This window comes from Varanus komodoensis, unplaced genomic scaffold (genome assembly GCF_004798865.1).
Source record: "Varanus komodoensis strain SLA01 unplaced genomic scaffold, ASM479886v1 scaffold6_4, whole genome shotgun sequence".
In the NCBI taxonomy this organism is placed as follows: domain Eukaryota; kingdom Metazoa; phylum Chordata; class Lepidosauria; order Squamata; family Varanidae; genus Varanus; species Varanus komodoensis.
Genome location: NW_025336347.1, coordinates 20,457,496 through 20,480,628, shown reverse-complemented (window position 1 = coordinate 20,480,628; position 23,133 = coordinate 20,457,496). Strand labels below are relative to the sequence as shown.

General features: G+C 44.2%; 1 protein-coding gene across 6 annotated transcripts; it reads right to left on the bottom strand.

The window, feature by feature from the left end:
- HDAC11 (histone deacetylase 11) lies at nt 1–22,898 on the bottom strand. 6 transcript variants are annotated; one of them, XM_044451945.1, is made up of 10 exons: nt 22,843–22,898; nt 18,664–18,812; nt 15,303–15,403; nt 11,701–11,817; nt 11,068–11,110; nt 10,195–10,271; nt 9,349–9,411; nt 7,714–7,810; nt 4,455–4,633; nt 1–3,073 (listed from the first exon to the last, which is right to left on the bottom strand). In XM_044451945.1, the coding sequence occupies exons 2-10, from the start codon at nt 18,728–18,730 to the stop codon at nt 2,885–2,887; spliced, it is 933 nt and encodes a 310-aa protein (XP_044307880.1). In that variant the 5' UTR covers nt 18,731–18,812; nt 22,843–22,898; the 3' UTR covers nt 1–2,884. The 6 variants fall into 6 exon arrangements, with proteins under 6 accessions (XP_044307880.1, XP_044307882.1, XP_044307879.1 ...); XM_044451947.1 differs by having other exon boundaries at nt 18,664–18,747; nt 22,843–22,859; XM_044451944.1 differs by lacking the exon at nt 22,843–22,898 and adding an exon at nt 20,987–21,044.
- Between the last annotated feature and the right edge of the window lie 235 nt (nt 22,899–23,133).

Genomic DNA, 23,133 nt, shown 5'->3' with positions numbered 1-23,133 from the left:
AAGGAAAAAATTAGCATTGCTTTAATTGTATCCATAAATAAGAGCATTAAACATCTTCAGATTTTTAGTCACATGACGTTTCAGTGTTCGAACTCAATACAAATATAAGCATTATGTATTTTTTCCAAATTATAAGAATGCTAGCGAACACATTAAACAATGTAAACATTACGTCTCAGTAGTGCTTGAAACATTCTCATTAGAAAAAAGTGCTTTTTGAAAACAGTATTGCCATTTATTACTAATCCAGAGAAAAGAAAAACATTCAGAACAAGTTAGGTATTTTTCTGTAACTATTGGGCTCAGGTGAAGAACTATTATTAACTGAGCTTCACTATGTCTATTACATCCTAAGATTACCTCAAGTACCACAAGAAGCTTATTCAGTCAGTGAGATACACTATATCTTTTAACCTCATCATAAATTAGCACTGTACATCTAGGAACCAAACAATGGCTCTCTCCTGTGGCATCTGGTATGTTTTTAAAGTCAAAGAACAGCATTTTGTGCAAAACAGCCATTTAAGAACAATCGGCAGCAAAATTCCTGTTAAACCGAGTATGCTGACAAGTTTCCAAAGTCGACTGTATTTGATTTGGCTTAGTTATCTATTTACAAAACCGACAGAACAATTATACATACCAGGACAAGGAACCTTTCCTCCCCCGCCCCCCCCCCACCCCCCGCTCAAGGGCCAGATTCCCTTGAGGGGCAGATCCATCACTGGCCAGGTCCAAAGCCAAATGTATACACCAACATTCAGTCCCTGGTGCCCCCTCAGCTATTTTTCAGCCATCAGAGGAACAGCAGGGTGGTTTAAACCTCATCTCTCCATCCCACTGCTCAGACGATCACTAGAAATCAGTTTAGAAATGAGGGAAGGGGGAATCCACAGCCCACTGAACCCCATGCTTCAGCTGTTTTCTTGCCACTCAGCTGAGAAGCGGGGCAGTGGAGACTGCTGGGAGGGGAGGCTGACCGCCCCCTCCTCCCACGCAGGCGGAGGAGCTGGCAGCCCAGAGAGGGAACCCTCCACCCCTGCTAGATGCATTTGCTGAAAAGTACCACTTCAAAACATTCCTTTAGAGAAGGGCTGGAGAGAGAGTTTATTTCATCAATTCTGGAACAACTAATCGATGCTCATCACAACATTAGTATGGCAGCCTTTGTATTTTAGCAATTATTTTCAACTGCCCTTACACACAAAGTTGATAAAAGCTGGTTTCTCTGAGACTCTATTCCCAAACTGATTCAGAGTCTATATTCCATTATTTTTCATATAAAGCTTAATCCATTAGAAAGTACCAAAACCTTTAAAAGCCACTCCCTTTTATAATATGTACCTTCACTCATAGATGCAAAAGAAACTTTGAGTATGCCCTATGTCAACAGGAAAAACTTGCATATAGTTCTAAAAATTAGTGAGTAAAAATTGTAATATTTACATTCGTATTCCCTGTACATCAATTTAATTTACCATCTTACATGTGTTTTGGAACTTCAACAATATTCATAATATACACTAGTTATGTGCCATCAAGTCATCCCCAAGTTACAGCAACCCTATGAATGAATGCCATCTAAATGTCCTATTTTTGACAGCCCAGCTCAGGTAAGCTCTATCTCAAAGTTGGTCTGCCTGTTGTTGTCTTCTCAGGTGAGTCCTACCTTCTCATGATGTGGCAGCTTCAGTTTTGCCACTTCTGCTTTGGCTTGATTTGTTCTAGGACCCACTTGTGTGTCTTTCTGCTAGGCAAGGATAATCCTAAATTTCTCCTCCCTCACCATGTTTCAAGCTCATCGATTTTCTTCCTACCAGCTTTCACAGCCATACATAGTGAAATACGTAGTAATACCACTTTATATCATGTCAACATTAATATAATCAAAATCAGATGTTACCAAATTCAATCTTGGTAAGCGCAGTGCAGAAGTCTGTTCACTCCACAAGTCCTCATGAATTTAGTTGAACTTTTTTAGCATCGCGCACAGATTCCATGGAACTTAAATGGTACTTTTTCTGTGCACTTTAGTTATATGGCCAGTTTGAACTTTTACTGACATAATATCCACTGTGTCTTTTGAAACAGATCAAAAAGCATTGATAAAATCCCAGATTTTCAGCTGTAAAATACAAAAGCAAAAAGATAAGTAATGTTTCATGTACCGTTATGGGGAGGAAAGAAAGATCCCTTCCTTGCCATTTTGGTACGTTGAATAAAAGGTTCTAATGCTCAGGAACACTAAAGTATATGGGTAAGATAAACCCCCATTCTCAGTGAAGCTTAATCAGTTATTGAGAATTATATAGAATTATGTTGATAACCCAAATCCTCACACTCAAACTGGATTGCGGCTCTCCTCCTAGAGATGTACTTTGGAATGGCAGAAATGCTGCAGTTCCACACACGTTACTTCCTTTTCTTAGGCTGGCAGCATCCTGGCGCTCCTCCTCAAAATACTTTTGCTCTGGGGTTTAAAACATTCTTTTATCCGCTGGAAGAACTTGTTATATCCGTTAATCAACAAAGGTGCTCCTTTAGTCAACAAAGAAATAGACCACTGTAAGGTAAGCAGGGCTGTTAGCACTTTCATGCTCTGACCACAGAAGAACAGCCATGCCCAGATATTAGATCCGTATTAACCAAGTAGCATCTGAAAATGTTGGAGAAGGCAGTAAGAAGCACCCACTGATTTTCCTTGTGGGACTGTAAGTATGGGCAACTTAAAAATCCTTTGCTATTAGTGTATACTAATTCTATGAGAACTGGGGATATTCCTTGTCTCTTGGTTTAAATATTAAACAATTAGAGTTGCCTGAACATTATACAATAATTCACAAATTCTACTTTGTTAACTGACGTTCCTCATGTTCTCTACCCATCATTTCCACCTTTCCGGTTCACCAGCTGCGAGCTCCTTGCCAATAAGCCCTAAACTGTGCAAGTTGAGAAGAGAGTCCGCAATAATCCGCGCTGTCCTTTTCTGGTAGCCGCCCGATGTCACCATCAGAATAGGAATGCCGTGTTTTCGGGCAGCTCTAAACACAATTTCATCCCTTTCAATAATGCCCTGCATATTTTGAAAACAAAAAGGAGAGCTAATATGAATATTGAGCTGCTTTGTGTACTATATAAGCATTACAGTTTCATCATACTGCATGTGAAGAAAAGAAAAACACATCTCATGAGCTCACTGAAGCAAAAACAAACACTAAGTACCTAAATAAAACACCTACATGTTATCCATTAACTTTTTATGATGTGCTACAGTAAGGAAACAATCCTATAGCCACCGTTGGATTCTCTGTATTCCCAGATCCAAGGTCAGAGATCGTGCTCTGACCCCGGGGGGAGGGGGGAGCGAGCCTGCAAATCTGTCCCCTTCCCTTCACAGTCGGCCAAAAAGAGCTGTGCTGGCTGCCTCCCCAAGCTTGGAAAAACAAGCTTGGAGAAAAGGGGGCGTTCCAGGAGCAGGAAGATGATAGGATGCAAGCTATCCTTGGGCCTTCCCAGCCTCCCTCCCTCCCCATGTTTTCACTAGGCTGACATAAAAGCCCATCTAGCAAAAAGGCAGGGATGGGAGGTGCTGCTCTTCCCACCTCGCACAGGATGAGCTCGAGTCTCCAAGTCTGAGGGCTCGCAATCTTCCGGACAGCTCGGCACCTTACGCAACCACAGCTGGGATCTAGAATCTGTTTACTGTGGAGCTCTTCCACGCAAATCAATGAAGCAGCATTACCACAAAAAGGGTGTTGGGACGGGCACTGCCGCATGAGGTGGAATAATTAAAATCACACCAACACCATCCAGAACCATATATATTTTACTTAAAAGCATGATTCAACCAAAATGCTTTTTGACTGGGTTGAACAGGGTATCCACTGCTGGGCCTTCTTTCCAAAAGAAGTCTCCTTGAAGTCTACACTTCCCAGAAGTCTACTTTGGACTACCTGTGCCTTTAGTAAGCACATGAGCAATTGATGTGCTCTGCCCTGTATTTAAATAGGTGCTGGAAGAGGAGCAAACTAAGGACCACAGGGCAGGTGGCTGTGGTTCCCCCTGTATCACTAACATTCGATTAAGAAAGGCTTCAGGAAACATCAGGAGAAACATGTATATAAGTGCTTGTTAAGTGCTGCTCTGATCGTAGGGAAGGCGCAAGGGAATCCCAATTTCTGAAAAAGATCAGAATGAAAGGCAAGAAGTAGAGCAAGACTGCTGGGCTTGACATGCGGTATTTGGTTCAAGGAAAACCAAAGCACAGGCTTGCCGGGACCGAAAACAAGGAAAATAAAGCATTTCAAGAAAAGCTGAAATCCAGTTCAAGAGATAAAATAGGATTGTGCAAATATAACTGAATGAATAGTGTGTTGCCAATCCTTGGTGAATTGAGCAAACTTCAGAACTGTATTTTTATTTAGAGAAAAATGTACACTCAGTGCTATACAAACCTGAGGTGAAATAGCCAGGCCTCCTAAGGGGTCACCATCTAGAATATCTGTTCCAGCGTTATAAATAATTATGTCTGATTTCACTTCATTCAATGCTCCTTCCACATGTGTCCTAACTTTTTGGAGATATTCTGCATCTTCTGTGCCCCAGTCCAATTCAACTTTCCGTCTTATAGCACCTAAAGTTAGTAGAAGAATCATGTACAGTGAGAAGATGGAGGGGAGCAGTAAAGGCAAGAAATAGTTTCTGACTTTTAGGCTCCAATGCTATGCCCATATAGCTAGGAGGAAGCTCCAATGAACTCGATTGGGGTTATGTCTGAGTAGACATGTACTGGATTGTTCTGACAGTCATATTTACATCTAAAGTTTTAAATTATTCCAGCAAACATGTGCTAAAAAACATTTCTTAAATTCAGTGAACTGTATCGGACACTGGCCCAGTTTGCATGATCACCGCATCTCACAATGGCTTATTGAGGGTCATGGGGCATTTTGAATATTCGAGGGACAACAATAGGGTCTTGTGGCTTTATTGTGATGGCCAAACCCAACCGAGGTGGGTTATCAGGGTGGTTCACAAAGTGCCAACATCCGAAAACAGCACAAGGCACCACTGGCTGCAGTTATCATATGAATCAGGCCACTGGAACTCTGCATGAAGGTCTGCGGTATCATTTAGTAAAAGATGGCGATATAAATGGCATGCATGACAAGAATATTTCTCTTTTTCATTCAAAGTATCTTCTGCCCTCCCTTCAAGGAACTCCATTTTATAATCAGAACAATCCTGTATTGTTCTGGGCTATGAGACCGTGACTGGCCCAAAGTTATCCAAAAGAAACTACAGGAATCACCCAGTAAAGGTCATACAAGGACAGTAATACTTCTGTAAATAGATAAAGATAAATGATAAACTCCTATGGCTAAAGTCTGCCAACCAGAATGTTAGCCTTGGCATATGTTATCAATAATAAAAACCCATCAATCTTTACATTGTATATGATTTCAACTGTCATCCAGCTTTATATGTAAATGCTAAGCCTGTTTCATTCTTTGCAGCGCTTTGTTTCATTTGATGTTTTTCCAATGAATTCTGAATATATTTTGCTGCAAAATCCTCTGCATGTCTGCACAGAAGCCCCACTGAACTCAGTGGACTTGCAAGTAAATGAGCGGGCATGCCAGTGAACCCTTGCACCAGAGCAGACAGCCCGGCGCCCCCCAGATGTTTTGAATTGCACTTCTTATCCGTTCCAGGGAGTATGGAAGGGCAGTCCAAGACATCTGGAGGTGCTGGCCCCTATCTTTTAGACCACGGATCCTCAACCTACGGCCCGCGGGCTGGATCTGGTCCGACGTGCCCATTTATCTGGCCCACCTGAGGTTATGGACTCGCCTCGCACGCACCCGCCGTCACCTCTCTGCGCATGCGGGGACGCAGCGGCTTGCTCGCTCAGAGATCGTTTTCTCCGAGTGAGTCCAAAACGATCTCCGCGCAAGCAAGCCGCCGCCCCCCCGCCCCGCTTCCTCTTGCCACGTGCGCCCGCTCTCGCCGCACCCGTGCACCCCACCCCGGCCTCACTGCGTGCACATCTGCCGGCATCGCCTCGCTGGCCCACGCCCACCACCGGCACCCTTCAACTGGCCCCCTGCTGAAAAAAGTTGGAGGACCCCTGTTTTAGACAACGATAGTGAAAATGGCCAGATACGAACAAAAAAGAAATTATAAGCAGAAATTGATAATATGCTAAGCGATGTTGCTCACGGCTGAGCAGCCAGGGCATGTATTAATAGCTTCCAATTTCCTTTCAGCATTCTAGCCAGGCCAGAACCTCCCTTATAGATCCTCCCAGTTTTTAGAAGTAGGTGGATAGGAAGCAAAACAAGCCCCAGGTGAAAGGAAAGCAATACCTGGGCAGACTACAAGGAAGGTCCACGGAATGACCAGCTGACCATGGATCAAGCTTGAAGATGAAGTGACGAGGCTGCTGCTCCGCATCAACTATCCAAAGTGCTCAGAGCCCAGCTGGGTGAGCGCACATGCGCCTCAGGCCGTCCGATTCTGCAAGACTCCTGCCAGCCGTCTAGCAGGTGGTACCAGCAGCGGCCTGGCTGGCAGCTCCCTGTGCCTGCAGCAAGCTGCCTTGGAGCAGAGAGCCACACTAGGGCTGTCCCCACCAGGTACAGCAAAAAGCCCCCCACCGTCCTTGTAGGTGCTGTGGAGGTGCTTCTGGAACGTACAGTTCTGAGGGGACGTCATGTGCAGGAGGGCCAGGATCTGTTCTTCCCTGCAGTGGAGGGCAGGGGGCGTTCCAGTGGGGCAAAGCTCAAGGAACCAGGCTTCAGGTTGGATGTCAGGAAGTACTTCCTGACGGTTAGGCCCCCTAGCATATGGAATGGGCTTCGAAGGGAGGTGGCTGGGGCCCCATAAGTGAAGGTGTTCAAGGAAAGACTGGGCAACCACATGTTGGGGATTGCATGAGCAGAGCCGGCTGGAGCCAGGGTCAGACTAGATGGCCCAGGAGGCCTCTTCTGCTTTGCTTTGCTTCCATGTTTCGGTGTTTCTAAGGTGGTCCAAGGCTTGCCCTTTTTGCTGGCAACAGCTGCAAAATGCACGTCCCACTACAAAGCAGCCTGCCACACAGTTTAACAGGGCTGCAACTGCCTCTGGGAGAAAGCATGGGATGGTGTCCCCGTCACTCCCAGGAACGTCGTACAGGGTGGGAGGAAAAGGCCGTTATTCCCAGATGCATGTGAAGCCCTATTTTGCACATGTGTGGTGGGTGTGGTGGCAGGTGGATTTCTGGTCATTTGATGTGGTTATTATCCAGCAAAAAAGGGGAAAATTAAATGCCGTCCTCTAGCCGTCCTGCAAGTACACGATCAAAGGGGCCTCTGCCTCAAACCTTTGCCCCAGACATCAAATGCCCACAAAGTTCTGTCCTCCTTCAAAGGGAAGAAAGCTCCAAAGGAGGCAGGGTGGGGGACCTTCGAACAGTCCTAAGGTAGGTGTCCGAATTCTGCTTCTAGAGCTTCTGGCTCAAGGCCCCTCACACCTTCCCATTACCTCCGCACAGTGGTTTCCTGGGACGCCACAAATTGGGAATGTATAAAACAGCTGAATAATGCAATGGGGGAAAACCCACCCCTGCAGTTCATTTACCCTGAAGTAATATTTCAATTATGAACGTGCTATTTGTCTTACATTTTATTTTGACTTAAGGGTCTATTATTTTTGAAAATACAATCTACTTACGTTTAGCGAATCCATCTCCTGGATAAATATACCTGTTATAAACATCCATAATATACACTCTTCTGTCCTCCATGAAGTCTCTTTCATGGCCATTTCCCTATATGATTATTACAACCAATTAATATAAATCATTCCAGATTAATAATCATCATACGCTACTAAAATTCCTTTTAATTTTATACCACCACAAAGCAGCTTACTAAAATTTAAAATGTACACCCCACAAATATGCACACAGTGCCCAATGTCGCCTATGAGAAGTCACTCTATCTCCAGAGTTATTTTTCTGCTTCACTTGCACAAGGCAGCGAACACGATAATTGAAATACCTTTTCTTGATACTTTCACAAGCTACAGCTTTTGTCTGCTTTCATCACACCACTCTTTCGTAGCACAACGGGTGATACACTATAGTGTTGCATTGCCCACCCGCACTTCCACAAAACATCACAGAGCAGTGCTAGTTTATAGCCAGGGTCCATACAGTTCGGTTAGTTTGCCCTTAGACAAGCGATGCTGCCCTGCTTTGAATGACATGACAAGTTGTGCCCAGGCTGGTAAGTGGGGAAATGGTGCCTGGCGAAAGCTGCCGTGATCATGTGAGCGAGGCATTTTCTCCTTCTACTAACAGTGTTTTGGATCCAAACCAATATTCGTAACACTTTCATAATATAATATATGCTCATATAAAATTGGGCTGCGATCCTATGATCTCTGGTAGAGTGTCCCAGAACCCATAAGATTTGTCCAAAGAGAAGTCTGTCCCCAAAGAGAAAGGGTTCTGGGACCTTCTGAGGACGTGGAAAGCTCCACAGCCAGTGTTCTGACAATGAAAAGGACAAGAGAGAATGGGGGGGGGGGGGTTCTGAGGAGGCTGTGAATCTACAGGAATTAAAGTCGTCTCATTCCACTAACTCCCCCCTCCCCAGCAGCCTTGCAGGTAACAGAGTTTAACTTCTTCCTGCTGGAATTCCTTGACATTAAAACATTAAAGACAGAAAGACCCCCACAACAGCAGAAAAGTAACCAGCCCTACTTTTGCACGCACACAAAGGGAGGTATCCAATGGTGCACTAGCACTAAAGAAGTTGTGCTAGCAGAAACCAATACTTGCACAAGGCAAGGGGTGAAAAGTGCATATTTGCCATTTCTCTAGCAAATGCACATTATGCTGTGCAAGTGCTGCCTTACACTAGCACAACATAATAATAATAATAACATAGAAATGTAATAATAATAACAACAACAACAACAACAACAACATCATTAGCACAAGTGCTCAGACACGGCTGGGGAATTGCTACCTTCTGCTCTGCTGGCATGAACCTGATGGCACAGAAGAAAAGGCAGTTCCTCAGCCTCATTCTTCCTGTCCTGCATCAGTATTATTCTAATACCATTTTTAAATGCCTGTGTACATTTTAAGATTTTCCAAAAGTGTTAAGTATCATGTATGAAGTTTCCTGTGCATTTTGTTTAGACACACACGTGTATATATCACACCCACATTTAGCTATCTATCTATAGACAGAGAAAGACAGACAGAGAGAGGTTATTAGTTTTCTTTCTGGCATAGCTCTACAACGACATAACTCAGAACTTCTGTTTTTAATTAAACTCAATCTGATCACTCACCTGGTGTGCATCCAGATCTATAATAGTTGCCTTAGAAACACCTTCTATTCTTTCAAATAAAAACTAGAATACAGAAAAAGGAAATTAAGAAAAAACAGTTGGGAAAGAGGGTGAGTCATTTGCTCCATCATGGAATAATTACAATAAATATGTGTGCAGTATTTTAACATATAAAGCACCTCTAGTGTGGCGCAGTGGCGCACGGGTATCTAAGATGGGAGCACCCTGACTAGGGTTGAAGGAGGTGGATGGCGCTCTCAGCTTGACGGAGAAGGATCAGAGGCAAAGGCCAAGTCAGGTATGAGCAAGAGGCAGGTGCCAACCGAGTATGGCGGCACCAGAGGCAAAGTCAGAGTCAGAGAGGGTCAGATGCATGGCAGAACCAGTGACAAAGGCAAGCTCCGAAACAAACAGGAGTCAAGCCACAGATGACAAAGTTGCAGGACCGGAAGTGGAAGCCAAGTAAGAGCACAACGCAGGCACCACCATGACGTGTGGCTGCGGCAAAACTAGGCAGAGCTGAGCCTTCTGTATCTCCTGCTGTCGCTTCCAGCCAATTCCTATGCTTGCGGCACTTACGCGTCTGATACCAGCCACGCAAATACTTGCACGGTGAGCCAGGATGTCCTGCGCTAACAAGTCATCGGGGGAGCCGTGTGGCTCTAAGGATCTTGACAAGACCGCCTGGATTACCCCTGCTGAATCCTTTCAGGAGTGCTCCCCTGCCTCTGGCCACTCTGTTTTCACATAAAACATTATGTGAAGGATTAAGAACAAGTTTAGAGTACTGGGCTATGTTATTTGTACAAAAAATCTATATCTTGGTCTATGATGGACTTTCCTCACCTTTATGGCCAACGAGATATCAGCATATGCACAAAATCCTCCACCTTTTTCACTTGAACAATGATGAAAGCCACCACCTTGAAAAAGAAATGGTACATTTGAAAAATGTATTTAACTAAAGTCCCATGTGTTACGGAAAATAGGCTTTCCAGTATTAATAGAAACAGCACTAACCAGGCTGCCTCATTTTGTCAGGCTCCATTAGCGAGCAGCAACGAAATCATTAGAGAACAGGCTTGGTTATTCGTACTGGGGCATCTTCCCCAGCTTGGCCCCTCTGCTTGAGTTGAACTACTGTCTGTGGAAGATGTGAGTTGAAATCCAACAAATCTGGAGGGGGCCAGGGTGAGGAAGGCACCAGTAGAGACGGGAACTAGTTGCACCAAAGGCTTCATGTAACAGTTAGGCTTTCAGGAAGGATTTGAAGGATGGAAGAGGGATGCATGGGAGAAGGAGAGGCGTGGTTTGAGGCAGCAGAGGAATATCAGACAGTGGAGAGTGGTGGGAATGGAAAAACAAAGGTCACACAGAAGATGCATAAAGATATAAGATTGGGAAGATAAAGGTGGGAGGCAAAGCTGTGGAGGACTTTGAAGGCAAGGACAAGAAGCTTGGGCTCGATCCGGGAGCAGGTGTGAAGGCACTGGAAAGGTACAAGGATGGGTCCCATGTAAGGAGAGACCTGAATGATTTTGGCAGCTCAGTGCGGGACTGACATGGGGAAAACAAGGTGACATGATAGAAGACCAGAGAGGAGAAGGCTGGCGGAGTCCCTAAGAAAGAGACGGCCAGGGCATGGACTGGAATGTTGGCTGAGGGGATAAGGATGGATGCATATATATTGTATGTTCGAGTAGATAGATTGCTACTTACCAATATTGATTGCCCATCCTCTCTCAATGGCCAGTTTCCCTGCCTTAAAAAAAACCCAAGTAAGCGGTTTTTTAGTATTAATGCTACAGTGGTTATGTGTTCTACAGTGCAGGGGACAGTGCTCCAAATATGGTTTAGTTCAGGTCCCTTCCATAAGAGGGGAGAACTGTGGGAGCCTTGAAATTGTCCATCAACTGCTAGCATCTGGTCTCCAGACTGAGACAAGCACATGGAGCACCTGGTCTTTAGCACTAGGATGAAATAGCTATATTTCTATTTAAATTCTGCTGCTTATTCACAAATTTAGATTTATACATAAAAATAGCACATGCAAATTTTATGTAAATCAGCATACTCTTTCATCATCATTTAATTGTATATATTTATCCCCACATTTCCACTTTTAAATGGTTCACTCACTCTACACCATGGAAAACATTCAACACAAATTGTCTGGCCTGCTATAAAACAGCTTCTTATGTTCCAGAGTCGGTATTTACTTAGTATTTACTAAGGCCGGTGGTTTTTTTTCCCCTAGTGCAACTGATGCAAACAGGATTGACTGCCCTTTTAAAAAATGTTTCATTTAAAGGAAACTAATGAGGAAGAAAATAATGGAAACAGTTTCCTTACCATGATTGTTCCTCCAGTTTGTGTCCTTAGGGGCTTCAACACTTTCCTCTGAACAAGGAAGTTGGGCATAAAAAGAACAGGTGGGATTTCTGTAATTGTAGCCACAACAAATGACCACTGGAAGGGGGAAAAATGCTATTAAGGATTAGTTCCTCTCAGCAGAATCCTATGCGTAAAATTTTGACTCCTATTCAAAAGTAAGTCCCACTGAGTTCAGTGGTGCTTACGCCAAAGGAAATGTGTACAGGACTACAGCCTAAGTAAGTCATCCATTTACAGTGCAACCTTATATGTTTACTCAGAAGTAAGTCCCTCTAATTGTTTCGGATTTGCATCTATTCATATAATAACTATATGCAAAGCTAAAACATATAAATTAAATACATATAAATTACAAAAAGCACCAATAGCACTTTAGGAAAATGTTGGTGAGCAAACAAGAGGAAAAGATTAAGGGTTGTATCCAATGGTAATGTATGAGCAGGTCGCAACTCATGCAATGGCTCTTCCTCTTGCATTCCTTGCCCCTACAGCCCATCGTTTATATCCAAGGGCAGTCTAAGGTTGAGTCCCATTAATTTCAATTGGCTTATTCTAAGTTAAATCAGGTGTGTCCCCCCCCCGCCCCCAATCCTGAACAGCAGGGACTGACTTAGCACAAGCTCCCTCTACCTAATTTCAGATACTTCCCCAATTCTCCTGCAGCTTCCACTGTTCAGGATCCCCCCGAGCCCTCCCCTCCAGAGACCATATAAGGTGTTGGGTGAATGGCCTGGGCCCCCCACGCACACGCCTCACCCCATCCCACAAGCTCTACTGTGGATCATGGGGGTAGTGATGCTGAGCTTTAACACTAAGATGAGGCTTGCTTCAAACTGAGCCCCATCTCAGCAGTGCTGCTGAAGGACACCGAGCTGGGGAGCAGCAGGCGTTCGCTTTTTCACCGACACAGTGAAAAAGAGAACAAGCGGCTCCATGGGGATGACGACGTCTCGGACACGCTCTTTTCCTGCACTATTGCGCCAATGGAGGTGAGGTCACAGCCTGCTTCCTGGGGCCACTGTGCTGCTGAGGATCTCCGCTTCCCCCTCGCCCCCATTACAGCTATTCTCCGGGGGTGGGGGGAGGCATCCTCCCTCTGCCCTGTAGCACTGGGCTGCTATCAGTCCGTCTAGCAGACCGATATTCCAGGGTCCTGTTTTCAGCATCAGGGTGGCACGGGCAGGGAAGAATCATGCAGTGCATGAAAGCCATGTTTCCCACCCCGCTCTGGAGCTAAATTGGATACAACCCACAGTGAGAATGGGTGCTTCCAGATAAGGTTGTATGGTACTGTCACTCTACCTCATTTGTAAAGTTTTAAGCGGGGGTGCACAGATGATGGAAGCTTCCACTCACAACCCTCCCATGTCTGCCCACCACTTCATTCTTTTCCCTTACCACGGAGAATCCGCTAAAGAAAAAAAGGCGGAAATGCTGCACGATGCCTTCCAACAGGTCAGCACTAGGAACCCTCTGTCTGGAAGCACCCTCAGTTCATTCATCATCTTTCATTCAGGTCATTGGTCTCAGAAAGAAAACCATTTTTGTTGCTCTTCTATATTAATTTTGGGTTCTTATGCTGAACCATCATCCAAGAATATAAAAAAATAATTTAGGTAACATCAAAAAACAGAAGAACATTAACTACAAAGGCAAAAGTACAGAGCAACAATGGGTAATGATAATGATTTCAGTGCTGGATGTAGCTAATGCAGCAAAACAGCACAATTAAAATGACAATACAACAAATAACTAAGCTGTATTTTATATTCATGGCACTTCCAAGTGTATAGCAAAAGCGCAAAATGATTTCTAGAATACCTCTTCAAAGCTTTCCAGTATATGCTTCTGTAAGCAGTACGAAAAAAGTTGAAGAAAATATATTCAAACATCTTGAATAACGTGTAGCCATAACTAATCTCCAAGCACTGTTGTTCCTGATAGCTTTTGTGATGTGAATCTGAACACTGAACAGGTTTCTGGCAAACCGTGCACTACGGAAATGTTTGAATTTACATGTTAAACTACAATTTACCAAGATTTTAAAAAGGAAATCAATTTAAATGGCAAATTACCACTATTCTGATTTGCTCCACTACAGAAATGTAAGCTTTATTATTTGGTATTATAATTACTATGTTGAAAATTTCTGCTCTACCCTTACTTTCAGAAACTTGTACCAGAATTTCACCAAGTTACCTGTTGTCTGTTCCTAGAAGGAGATAACCAATGGCATACACTGGGAAACTCAAGGTAGGAATTATGGGGAAAATAGTATTTTGATATCCTAGCACTAAGTGCAACACTAAGACCAGAGTTAGAAGTGGCTTTCTTCTGCTATGTTGTATAATAGGAAAACCAGGCTTCCCTCCTGGATAAGATGTCTGATAATGATCCTGAGCAGCCACTCTCCCATATTTAAGCCAGAGCAGCCAGCAGTAGACTTTGCAGGAAGCAGTGTCCTGCTGATCGAGAAAACTGTGAACTTAAGCAGTTTTTTTTCTGTGCATTGCAATCAGGGCTGATTGAACTATTTGTGGTAGTGTTCATGAACTGATTCGGAACAAGGAGCTATGGTGTAATCAGTTATCTGTGGATCTTTATTGGGAATGTAAAGGTTTACAGTCTTTACAGCCTTGAGACTGGGATTACTGCAATAAAAAGCTTTATTGAGATCTTTGCCTTCCCTGAGATGTCAGGTCCCTACACCGAGGACATGGTCACTTGAATCTCACTGTTGTTCTGCACTTCCACACGCGTCTTGAAATATCAAGGCATGTGTCTTTTCTTTTCAGCAGCCTGGCACAAAGTACTACACCATTTCCCAGGGTTGCTTAATTTATAGACGGATTCCGTAACAAAGTTCTATTTCTAATATGCCCTTCAATATTTGCACATATCCATCCTCTCTATAACTCTAACACTGTGGACATTTTCAAATGAGGCTTTCAGGGTATTTCCATGCTCTCTCACCACCTTTTCCCCCTTACTGAAGGAAATTTGTTAGGGGAAAAAGTTGGTATTGCTGCACAGCACCTTCTGATTAGTAGCGCTAAGATTTTTCAGTCTGGAAGCACCCTTTGGGTTGGTTCCAGAGATTTTCTTCCATCGGCAGAAAGCTTTTTCCACATGCAAAAAGGATTTTTCTGATATAGTGCAAGTTCCTTGTGCAAGATCAGAAGACTTCCATTTCCCCAGCCAGTTACACAGTCTCTTGAACAAGGCCTTAAACACTGTCACACAATATCTTCATTTAGCTTTTGCAGACCAGTTTACAGAACAGTGCCACTGCTATTTTTTCTGCTTGCACATCTCCAGATCCACCTCCATGTCTCTAACCCAAGGTTTTAAAAAATGGCTTCACGAAGACTAAGGGCTCTAAAACAAGAATGGAAGTTACTTTTGTTCTAGATTCTGAAGGCTAGATGATACTTAAGCTCACTTAAATTTGTTGAGGATTCTTTATCTGTGTATTTCTTTGTGACTAAGGGAGTGAATGAGAGAAAGGCATGTTGTAGGAAAAAAATAACTAAAACATTTGACTGAGACACAAACCATACCTTTAATCGATTCAAATAGTGTCTTGTGTGAACAACCAAAAGGTCTTCTTCAGTTGCTTCTCGGGCTTGTACAATCACATCATCTGCAATTAGTTTTGCTTCTGAATTGGAAAATAAAATCAAATGGCAATCAATAACGTGCAAGTAAGACCAGTCAGTACTTCCTTTCTACAAAAAACAGCACAAAGATTTTTCATTTCACAAACACGTTTTTTTGCTCTTCTTCGAATGCAATTGGGTCCTACACAGATTAACACTCTGGGTGGTACCCAGTTGACTCTTTCCATCAGCAGAATGACTTCAGTCAGTGGAATGGGGGTGGAGGGGACAGAGATTTCCTTCCTCTTGTCCACTGTTGTTGCCTGAAATCTGCTCCAGCTGAGAGAGCGGTAGGACTTTTTTCTGTCTAAACATGCCCCGGATGGCATCTTAAATAAAAGAAAAAGGCAACATCCGAGGAACAATAATCAGAGCAGTGGCAGGGAACCTTTGGTCTACATGGCTGATTTGACCTGCAGAGGTTCCCATCTAGCTCATGGAATCTACCAAGTGCTACTTCTGACTTAAGACTGAGGTAACAGGGACTGCACCCCTGCCCACTGCTCCTCCTCCCACCAACTGGGAGGATGCAGTGCAGACAAAGCATCCCTAAGTATCACCAGGGTCCAGGGTCTCAGCCCCACAGGGACAGGGCAGCTTTGCCTGTGCTGCCTCTCCCACTGAATCCTGACCACAAAAGAGTTTCCCACCTTGAGCTAAGACTATGGGATAGTAAGTGAGCCTTTAAGTTCTACTGGGTTTTTTTTTTTACATTGTTAACCCAGTATTGCAATAACTTGAAAATAACCATAACTTACATTTCTGATTTCTGATCAATAGTTAGCTTACCTGAAAATTAGCCTAGACATAGATTATAGTTTTTCATAGACTTGAAGGCATTACAACATAGCCATTGTTGCCTAAAGCTGTGTACCTTAATTGTTTTGTTTTGTTTGTTTCACTATGGTTCCTGACCAAACATATTCTGCCTACTTCTGGAACATGTTCAACTATCTGCAAATGTTTAACAAATTGCAAGACAAGTCAGGCTAGGCAGTTGGTTTCTGGAATTTTCAATAAACCATGGTTAAAATAGACTATGATTAAACATAGTCTATTCAAACGTAGCCATCAACATGCCAAGAGCCACAAAATATGTCTGGCTAGAAAATGTTTAAATACCATCCCTCACATTTAAACCTACTCTTTAACTACTCCCTCATAAAAAATGAAGTGTAGTTAATTTAGTGATATGAGTTTTCTGGAAATTTTTGAATGAGGTTAATTTGCATAGCAAAATGTCCTGATGTCCTAGAACAGCCTCCTGCAACCTGGTACCTACAACTCCTGCATTCTTATGCCGGTGAGAGCTGAAGGGAAGGCAATGGGTTAGGGAACTGATATAATTTAGTATGGATTTAGTAAACAACAAAGCTTTAAAAATTACACAAATCTTTTGTTCCAAAATGTTACAGGTATATGACCTGTAATATTTGAAGGAGGAAATTAACACACACTTAAGGTGCATTCTTTTTGTGATGATCTAGTTCCCAGAACTCAGAGGCTGATGCTCATCCTATGCACAATGGGAGGAGTAACAGAGATGATCTTCACCTCCCCATTCTGCATTTTTTTTTCAGATGGGCTCTTTTTGCCTGTCTAGCAATAGCATTTCAGAGAAGGAAGGAAAGATGCTGAGGAGGCCTCAGGGTAACTTATATCTTGGCCTCTCCAATCTCTTTCCCTCCTACCAGAACACCTACTTTTACCCCCTGAGGCTTCTTTCTCAACCTCAGAAAGCAGTCAGCATGGTTCTTTCCCTATCAGCTGTAAGGCGTGAGGGAGTCACTCCAAAGTCAGAACAGTGTCTGTGAACTCAGATCTTGGCACCCTCAGATGCTGTCTACAGACCAAGGATCGTTTCCTTAATGTTTTTACATTATATTATGTAAATGTTTCATTAGAAGACTTGTAAACATTTAAAAACAAAAGCATATGCTTCCTTCGTATTCAGAAAAAACTCACAGGTACTGAAAACTGTCAGCACACTAATCCAAAGAACTTTGCATGTTATGCTGAGAACGGTTAAAGGTAAAAGTAAAGGTTTCCCCGTGACATTAAAGTCCAGTCATGTCGGACTCCAGGGGGCGGTGCTCATCTCCGTTTCCTAGCCGAGGGAGCCAGCATTTGTCCGCAGACCGTTTCTGTGGTCATGTGGCTGGCATAGCTAAACACCGAGGTGCACAGAATGCTGTTAACTTCCCACCAATGTGGTACCTATTTATCCTCTTGCATTTATATGCTTTTGAACTGCAAGGTTGGCAGGAGCTGGGACAAAGCACGGAGCTTACCCCGTCATGTGGATTCGAACTGCCACCCGCAGTCCCGCTGAGAACTGTTGCTCACCCACAACTCTGAAGCTGCCAAACTTCCCTAATATCGTATTTGCTATTGGCATTCACTCACTAATGAATGTAGAAGGTGGAATGTTTTCCATGGAAAAAGGTAAGAAATTGATTTTTTTTCCATTTTGGAAGATTTTCTGCACCACACTACTGCACTGATCTCATTGAATTAGTTCAGTTAACAGGACAGTCTGATAAACCAGAAAGGAATAAAAGCATTTTGCTACTGCACAGCTCAGCACATCAGCGATGTGTATGTCTCAGACCATTACTATGGCTGGCCAGCCTATCTAGGGGCCACATCCCCTACCTCCTTCCCTTTATTCATTTACTTCTAGGTGTAACTGGCTGAACCTGAAAGTATCAGTCGAACTTGATGCCTGTGCTGAGGGAGAGTAAAACTGCAAGAAACAAACTAGTGATGCAGCCCAAGTATTGCAATTTTGTTTCCCTCTTGAAGACAACTACAGAAAGTTTAAGGCTAATTATTTTTTTATGAACATCTTAGATGCAAAGTAAGCCAGCTTCTAACTTTCTGAAGACAGCTGATCAAACAAATTCAGCTCAAGGGTAATCTCAGAATGGTCTCTATTAGCCTTCCCTACACGCTGTCCTTCGTGAATACCACAGAACCACGAATAACCATGCATCTGGCATGCAAATACATACAGTTAGGTTTGTATGTTTGCTTTTCAGTGTAATATTAACTTGTAAGTCTTCTATAGTTGCAGTTCTTTTATTCAAAACAAGAATGCATCCAAATTATAAATATATAATCAAAATATGAAAGTAACTATAATCTGTGCCTGTATAAACCTCACACCATCTATATGAAATCACTTCTTGTAAGATCTGCTTACAGAACAGCAACAGAGCACATTTTAACAAAGATTAAATCCTTCAGTTTTGTATTTTACCTTTCAAGAAATTTATTACTTTCCCCCATTTCCCGGCATCAAAGGGATGTAGTTTCTCCAATCCCATAAATGTAATGTTGTAATCTGGAGAATACACAATAGGCCAGCATGTTGGTGGGATATCTTGATATAGTTCTGTTCTATGAGGCCTTCCAGAAAAAATAAATAAATCATAGCATCAGAGATCTGGCGTGCTGATAGGTAAAAAATGCAATGCATCCCACAAAAAAGTTGCCAAATTATTTTCTATCTTGGCTATACATTTAGATGAATGTGTATTTGCAGATAGTGATGTAGCCACTCCTTTTCAGCTATTCTTTTATGCACTATGTCAGGTAATTATGTATAGCATGATTGTGTACCAAACTTCTGGCAAGAGTTTCATTCCCTTGGTGGAAATTCTTATCAAGCATTATATATAAAAATGCTCAGATAGTGAAAATAGTAGCATCCCAACAGATTAGGTTCACACATATCACTACTTTGTTCAAATCACTTTTTAGGAATACTAATAGTATTTACAGAACAAAAAGTGGTATTTCTTTCAAAAACAACCCTTGTCTATTTATTATTGGGGAAATCAATTGGCTGGTCACTGTGTATATTCAGATTTAACTGAATTGTCACAGGGTGCACTTTTACATTCATGGTTATTTGAATCTACCTTTTCATTTTCCTCTTATATTCCTCTGTTACGTGCGTATGTGCTCGCACACACACACACATCCCTGATAAGAATTACATTTAATCCAGTCCATCAATGCTTATGGCATGTTAACATTTTGTTTTGTTGTGTGGGTGGCTTTTCCCATCCCATTCCTCAGTCCCAGCCTTCCTGACCTGGTGCCCTTGGGATGCCAACATGGGAGCGCCACAGTACTTCCAGCCTCGAGTTTGTTTCAGCCATGCTCAAACCACAGGGTCAGCCCAGCCAGCGGGCAATGTGAGGAAAGTATTCAGAGGTAGCAGCAAAGTACTGGAGAAGCAAGCTGTGTGTCGAGCCGTTTACCCTGCACCTTCTAAACTAGCCTTCAGGCGCAATGGAGGAACCTGTCCCAACCTCCAGCAAGGTAACATTCAACTATTAGACCAAGTAACTTTTGTACATAATAGATATGCGAGCACTAGGCAAGGAAAAGATCTGGGGCCCAGGTCTGCCCCAACAAAATACACAAGCTTGCATGTTCCAATTTATATATGTACTGGGGTTTTGTGCATGTGTTTTTAACAGATCATTTGTCCTAAGGACACTATTTGTAAAATAAGGATGCATAGACAGGGGAGAGGATGACATTTAATTTCAGGGGGAAAATAGGGGCAGAAATTTTCAAAGGGGTTAGCCGAAACTGAAGCACGTGTGGGCAAAAAGCCAACTAATGCCAGAGAGATCAGAACACTTTCAGCAAGTGTTCATGGACAGCAGGACTGGAGGGCAGAGGCTCCCCAGAGATTCTGGGCTCCAGCCATACTGGATCCTCCTCTAGGACAGGTTATGGGAAGGAGCCCGAGCTGCCTTCCCGTCCTTCACCTCGAGTAGCAAAATGTTTTGACCGGGCCAGCCCTGTCAAATAACGGCGCCCTCCAGAGGCGCTGAACTACACCTCCCAGTATATCCCGCTAGCACGGTCGACGGTGCCGCGGGAAGGAGCTGCGACAGGAGCGCGCTGTAGCCAAACGCATCTGGAGGGCACTCGGCTGGGTCGAGTCACTCCGGAATAGAGAGGCTACAGCCCCTTCGTGGCTGCTCACTGTATGAGTGGGCAGGGGAGCCTCAACACAGGCACTCTTTGAAAATGAAATGGCCCGGCCGGGCTTGGTTTGGAGCAGTTTAATGTGGAGCCACGGCCGCGAACCTCTCCTGCTCGCGCAGCATGTGGAGAGCCAGCCGTGGTCCCCTGAGCAGGGGACTGGGACGCAAGCGATGCGGGTTCCAGCCCCCGCTCAGCCATGCAGCCGAGTGGGCGCCTTTGCGCCAGTCACAGGCTCCCAGCCCTACCTACCTCACAGGGTTGTTGTGGCTGCTCTGACTCATTTAAAAGGAAACCGGCAGGAAATAAATCTAATCAATGAGTATCGCCGCCGCCGCCCCAAATGGCGGCCCTGAGTCCCGCCGCCCTCGAGACACGCCTGGAGAAGGAAAGCGCGGGCGGGCGCCTCGACCGCCTGCCCGATGCCCCCCGCCGCAGGAGAAACGCCCGCCCACTGCCGGCCCGCTTAACTCGGAGCAGCGGCTCCTCCCTCCCCGCAGGCCAAGGCCGCCTCTCCCTCGCCTCCGAGCGCGGCCCAAACAACCCCTCCGCTCGTTGCTCCGCTCGTTACTCACATGACTCCGTGGCAAAGCGCACTAATGCCCTACTCGCCAGAGGCGCATACCGCGGTGGGACGGCGCATGCTCGGTTTCCCGCGAGCATGCCCGATTCGCGAACGACGCTGCCTGCCCTTACTTCGCCCGCACTTGCCCGCGCTCTATTGGCTTTCAGCGGCGGTCGTCAGAAACAGGGGCAAGGAGGGGTATGATGACGCTCCGTTGCGTCAAAGCGGGGTACGAGTCTCAGGATGGGATCATTTTTAAAATCTGCTCCCTTCACAGTGCATTATAAAAATATTATGTAAAACAATTCATTGACGTACGAATGACTTATTATAAAATAATTTATATGCATAAATATTGGAGACTAACAGAGCTCCTGGGCAACGTGAATATCCAGTGGTTTCTTTTTCTCTCGGGAACACCTAAGTTATATTGGGACTAAAATGTGTTTTTATCATGTTAAGAGAACTTCTTCCTTTGGGCAGTGCAGAAATCTAAATAAATAGACATTATTTTGTTTGTGACTTGAAATGTAAATATTGTGGAATCCTTGGAAGAGTTTTCCTTAAAAACCCATTCATATTTTAAATTTAATATACATTAAATCAGGGAAGGGGAATCTGTAGGCAAAAACATCGGGGGCACAATTTTGATCTCTGTGGTCAACAGTGGGGAATCAACAGAGTCGTAGGCCATAATACTGAGAGGGCCATAAGTTACCCACCCCTGCACTAAATTAAATATGATGAATGCAAGTATTTCTCAATAATGAGAATTTACCAAAACCCTATCACTATTTTTATGTCTTATTCTGGCTCTTTCTATGCCCTCCAGATGTGCTGGACCACAAAACTCAGCACACCCCAAAGAAAAGAGAAAAGCTCCCCAAAGCTGGGATTCCTCTTTTAAGCTATCATTGACCTATTTTACAGAACTGACCTCTTACAGAATTTGCAAAGTCCTGATACACTGGAAACTTGCAGTTCTTGGTTCAGTTGTGGTCCAATTTACCCAATGGTTTTCCACTAGCATTCTCTTCCCCCACTCCAGCTGCTACAAAAGTGTTAGTTCCCACGGAATAGTGCAGCCCTCTGCAACCTATTGACCTTGAGATGTGTTGGACTGCAACTCCATTACAGGATGTGCAATGCAGCACATCTGGAATCCATTCGAAGAGAGGAGACTGCACAATAAGCAATCCACGCCTGCTTTCTCCCCGTTCCACTTGTTGGATTTTTGTCCTTGGGGCTCCCATGCAGTCCTGAAGCAGCCAGCACCATTAAATGCAATTACAGTGCAATCCTATGCATGTTTAGCATTAGGAATAAAGTCCTACAATTTTCAGCGTGCTGGCTGAGGAATCCTGGGAGTTGTACGGCCTTTTTCAGTCTAAACATGCATGAGTTTGCGCTCTTTGCCCCCCTTCTATCCTTCGACAGCTTTCCTCTTTCAAAATAATTTCTCTGGGTTCCTTCCAACTGCCAAACTATACAAGCTTCTTTGGCTCTGCCGTGCAGTAAAAAGCGCAGACGATGCTCATTTTGAAGTACGGCTGGTAGCCAGTGGGACCAGCAGGGGGAGATGGACGACCGTGCCTCCTGAATGGCAAGCCGTTCTCCAAGGTCAACATCCTATTAAAACGCATCCACAATTTGCCGCCTTCTATCCCGCTGGAGAAAGGTCAATAGACTCGAGCACAACAGTGATCCAGGGAGTCGGAAAGGAGATGAGCAGAAATGAAGAGACAGAGGCTTAGGGGGAAGCAAACACAGAGGTAACACTCCCCTAGGACAACTGGTCTCTCAATAAGGCAACGACCTCCGGTTCATCCCGGAGCTCCCTCCGTCCGCAGCATGCGAAAGACTCACCGCTGCAGACGGGCAAATGGGTGTGTGAGAAGCCAAGCTCCGATGCCTTCCTCTTCCTGTCTGCAAAGGCAGGGTGGATCCAAGCCTTGCAGGAGCCATCTCCGCCTCCCAGCCTTGCCTATTGGTTTGCTGCTCAGCCGATGCCACCCTTCCTTGAAATGAACCATTAGGTGGATTGATAGGTGTGACGTTTTGAGAGGGGATTGGCCAGTTCAAGTGTCTGAATAAGACCCTTCCAAGTCCCGATTGAAGCTCCACCCACGACATTACTACTGACTAACAACTGTTCAT